Here is a 4,733-nt window from a genome sequence, read left to right on the forward strand (position 1 = left end):
AAAAAAAAAAAAAGAAAGAAAGGCCAGGCACGGTGGCTTATGCCTGTAATCCCAGTACTTTGGGAGGCCAAGGAGGGTGGATTATGAGGTCACAAGTTGGAGACCAGGCTGGCCAACATGGTAAAACCCTGTCTCTACTAAAAATACAAAAAAATTAGCTGGGCGTGGTAGCAGGCACGTATAATCCCAGCTACTTGGGAGGCTGAGGCAGGAGTATCGTTTGAACCTGGGAGGTGGAGGTTACAGTGAGCTGAGATTGTACCACTGCACTCCAGCCCAGACAACAATGCAGGACTCCGTCTCAAAAAAAAAAAAAAAAAAAAAAAAAAAAAAAAAAAAAAAAAAAAATGTGTGGTAGTGTGGTTGTGAAATCACACTAAAGGCAGTCAACCAGCCCTTTCAAAATATACCCTTGACTTATTACAGAGTATTCTATGTAACTAAAATATCTTTATATTCATAGACTATCAAATATGAGTTCTGCGAATAATTCAAAAATTGAATCATATTCTTCCAGTGCACTGTAGGTCTTTTCTAAAATACTGAACTTTTTACAGATATGTCCCACCAGGGTTGGGAAAAGGTCCAAACAGTCCTTTCTTATTATATAGCCTGTATTTTTAATTGTGATATATATACATAACATAAAATTTACCATTTTAACCATTTAAAAACATTCATGTCATCTGTACTTGTAACATGATCTCTAAGGAGAAACACACAGCCATAGATACCTTTTTAAAGCAGAAGAAAACAATGCCTATCCAGTTTATGGAACTGCCAGTAATGATTCAACATTCAGGGAGGGATAGTCAGTAACTCCCAGTATCCCTTTATTTACTGAAATTGATCCCCTTACGAGGCATTAAAAGTATGTAAATAGTTAATAACCAATTTGCTAAGTTATACGAATTCCTAAAACAATCAGTGATCTGAGAGTTAGATTTCTTTGATAGGAGACATTCACAAAATTAGCACAAATAATATAGGAATGTAATTTACTTTTATCCAACTCAACGTGCTTCAGAGGCCTCATCGAAAATGCATGGGGAAGTATTTTTTAATTTGCTTATTTTGATGTCATATAATTACATTTTTATGGATTCCCTCATGTATATTTAAAAAGTTAATATTGTGGAGAATATGTAGTTCTAAAGTCCTTTTACAATAGATAGTGAATAAATAGATATCATGGCTAGTAAAGGATGATTACATTAGAAAATCTCCATTTACAAAAGATAAAAGATTTATCATTTTAAAATAATTTTTTTTTAAATAAAGAAGACTGAAAGAATAATGTCGCAGTTATAATACCCAATCTGTGGCAGAACGGAAACAGCGCTGACTTGAAAGACCTAAATTCCTCTTCATTTCCTACCTTCTTACTAAACAGAACTTAAAGCCTTCTTTACAACTCATGACAAAAATAAAAGCAACATCTTTTTCATATATAAACAGTTTGTTCACCTGAGTATTTACAAAATATTTATTCTAAGTGCAGAATGTTAGAGAAATGTGGAAACAAAATGCTAAGAAAATATATCTTGAGAAGAATCTAACAAATACCTTTCTTTGTTTCTTGCTGACACACTTTGTGGTTACAATACAGGCTTCCAACGAACACCGGATCAAAATTAAAATTCTAGGCAGGCATTCAACTTTTATGATTGTGTCCATTCATTTCCCACTGAGCATGGGAAACGAATGCTTTACAAGTTATTTATTGAAGATATTCCCATAGTACTCTTAGAAAGTTCACTTCCAAAAGAGGCCTTATTACTGTAATGTATCCGAGTAAATGAAAGCTATACCAGGATTCTCACATCATACTTTATAATTTCAGCAGGGCAATAAAATTATGTATATAACAGAGGTTCCTCTGAGGTCAGTCCACAGCAATTTTGCAAAGGTACATGATAAATAAGAGGAATAGAGACCAAACAAATTTCTAAAATCAAGAATAACAATCCAAAATGATTTATGACTATATTTTGAATAAAGTTAAATACAGAATAATTAAGCAGAAAGCAGTCAGCTTAATTACAGTTTTCCTGCAGTGAATGTAAAGTTGGAACAAGTGCAGTAAGCCTGATCAAAATCAGGTAACAGTTACCTCTGCAGCCTTGTTTGATGGTTCCAGTCCAGTCATATTTGCTACTATTAACTGATGTAAGAGTTGAACTTGAGCCACACTTAGGAAGAAGTCCAGGTTTGTGGTTATATTCACTTCTAAGGAATGGCCACACACTAAAATCTCCTGAAGTAAAAAAGGTAGAATACAGATAAAGAAACATGATAGCTTTCAGATGGTAATTTATCATTCTTACTTATTTGACCTTCACTACTTTGGTGACGTTTCCTAGGACTCAAGTTCATACAATAAGGTGAAGAGCAAAAATGGTGAGCACAGTCACTTGGACAGAATTTAATAGATAAATTTCATATTTATGAGGGCCTGCTGTGTGTTGGGCCTTGTGCTAGATATACACAACTAACAATAAGAAGTCTTCACCTTTTCATACCTATTTGACTTTTCCATACCTCAAACTATTATTATTGTTTTCAATATATAGCAACAATGTATTTGTGTAGCATAATCTTGTTCATGAATTCAAACCAACAAATATTTACTAAGAATTCCCTAAGTACTAGGTACCACAGTAGAGTCCTAGGAATATCACAAAGAATAATGTTGGCCTTGAACAGCAACCTGCTCTTGAGGAGGTTATAATCTAGTTGGGCAGACAGATGTAAACAGACAATTGTAGGCAGGCAATTATAATTGCTAAGAGCCACAGTATGAATATTCTCCAAAGGACATACTCTAAATGATTTATAAAAAAACAGAGTGTTGAAGATAGCTAGACTAATTTATTTCACTTCTTTAAACTGCTAAAATCTTGGCAGCATTGGGTAGATGTCCATAACTTAATTGGTGCTGTTCTGCAAAACTGAGGCACTTGAACATTTATCACTGGAAAACTGTTCAGACAAGGAAAACAGAACAAAACAAAAAACCAATCCAGTAGCTTCACTTAATAAGGAGACTATGACTAGTCCAAATGCAAATGCGTCAGCTTAGAGCAGCTTTTAATAAAGCCATAAAGAACAGCATGTCTGAAACAATTATTCTTTTTTTTTTTTTTTTGGTTAAATAACATTTTCCTCCACAAGTTCTCTGTATTAATTCACTCTAGTTAGAATTCTTGTTCTATTCCTCAAGTATTGACAAAAAGGGAAAAAAGTATACCAATTCAGGATTTTAACAAAATAGTCGCCATAACATTACCCAAGAGCATAAAAATTTGTACTAAAAATATCTTGGCTCTATTGGTGGCATACATCCTGTGAAAACTTGCAAAAAATTGATCTTACACTAGGAGGTTAAATAGTATCAATGCAATTGGTAGAATCAGCAGCTAATAACATAAAAACAAGGATAATTTTCATTTTTATAGAACTTACAGCTTTTCAGATTCCTCTTATAATTATTTTTTCTATTGATTGGTTTGAACCTTATAACAATCTAGAGGGCAACAAGAGTTGCTATATATGAGGCAACTAAGGTATGCATAAGAAAACTGTTGGAACAAAGAATTTAAACGAATGACTTAGGAGGATAACCTTTAGTATAAAGCTGAGTTTGGCCTAGAACTAGGTTTCCTGACCTTTAGCTTCCTGCCTCTTTCACCTGGGAAGGAGGAAGTTTCTAGTAATGCCTTCAAATCATGCCTTTAAATGACTTTGAAGATGACTTAATTAAGCTAGGATGATATTTCATCAACACTTGGATATATTCTTATCTTTGTTTCTGAATTCAATGACAAGCATTTGGGAATCCAAGTAAAGAATATTTTTGGAGGAAAAAAATCTTAATAATTTAAAAGGATTATGATATCCCATTTTTGTGAGTCAAATACACACAGGAAATAGAAGCATTTCTTAAATGTGATTTCAATATGTGAGTCTTAATTCGTATTTTCATAGCAGCATTGGTATGAAAAAGGGCATGTCATAAGGAGTTTCATGTATTCTAAACCAACAGTGTTACTAAGCAGCTATAAGATATTAGTAGATTTATTTAATCTTTATACCCCTTTTGTGGATATAAAAAAATTAGTATTATATATCTAAACATTTTATAATAACTGACTTACAATTCTGTGAATGAGCAAAAAGTTTATATTGTGTTTAGCATAAAAAGTTCTATGAAGAATTGCTTTAGTTATAATGAATAAGATTATTATTACATTTCTTTTTTTCATTTTTTTAAAAATTTTTTTTATCATACTTTAAGTTATAGGGTCCACGTGCACAACATGCAGGTTTGTTACATATGTATACATGTGCCATGCTGGTGTGCTGCACCCATTAACTTGTCATTTACATTAGGTATATCTCCTAATGCTATCCCTCCCTACTCCCCCCACCCCACGACAGACCCCGGTGTGTGATGTTCCCCTTCCTGTGTCCAAGTGTTCTGACTGTTTAATTCCCACCTATGAGTGAGAACATGAGGTGTTTGGTTTTCTGTCCTTGCGACTGATTGCTGAGAATGATGATTTCCAGCTTTTTCCATGTCCCTACAAAGGACACGAACTCATCCTTTTTTATGGCTGCATAGTATTTCATGGTGTATATGTGTCACATTTTCTTATTCCAGTCTGTCATTGATGGACATTTGGGTTGGTTCCAAGTCTTTGCTGTTGTGAATAGTGCTGCAATAAACATAC

The 4,733-nt window shown here is 33.7% G+C and overlaps 1 protein-coding gene across 1 annotated transcript in view; it reads right to left on the reverse strand.

Annotated features, from left to right (window-relative positions):
- VPS13B (vacuolar protein sorting 13 homolog B (yeast)) overlaps nucleotides 1-4,733 on the reverse strand; it is a 542,268-nt gene that overhangs the window by 285,649 nt on the left and 251,886 nt on the right. The window contains exon 15 of the mRNA XM_011966737.1: nucleotides 2,114-2,257. Coding sequence (XP_011822127.1) covers nucleotides 2,114-2,257 — 144 coding nt within the window. The remainder of the gene's footprint in view (nucleotides 1-2,113; nucleotides 2,258-4,733) is intronic.

Source organism: Mandrillus leucophaeus, unplaced genomic scaffold (genome assembly GCF_000951045.1).
Source record: "Mandrillus leucophaeus isolate KB7577 unplaced genomic scaffold, Mleu.le_1.0 Scaffold770, whole genome shotgun sequence".
NCBI classification, from domain to species: domain Eukaryota; kingdom Metazoa; phylum Chordata; class Mammalia; order Primates; family Cercopithecidae; genus Mandrillus; species Mandrillus leucophaeus.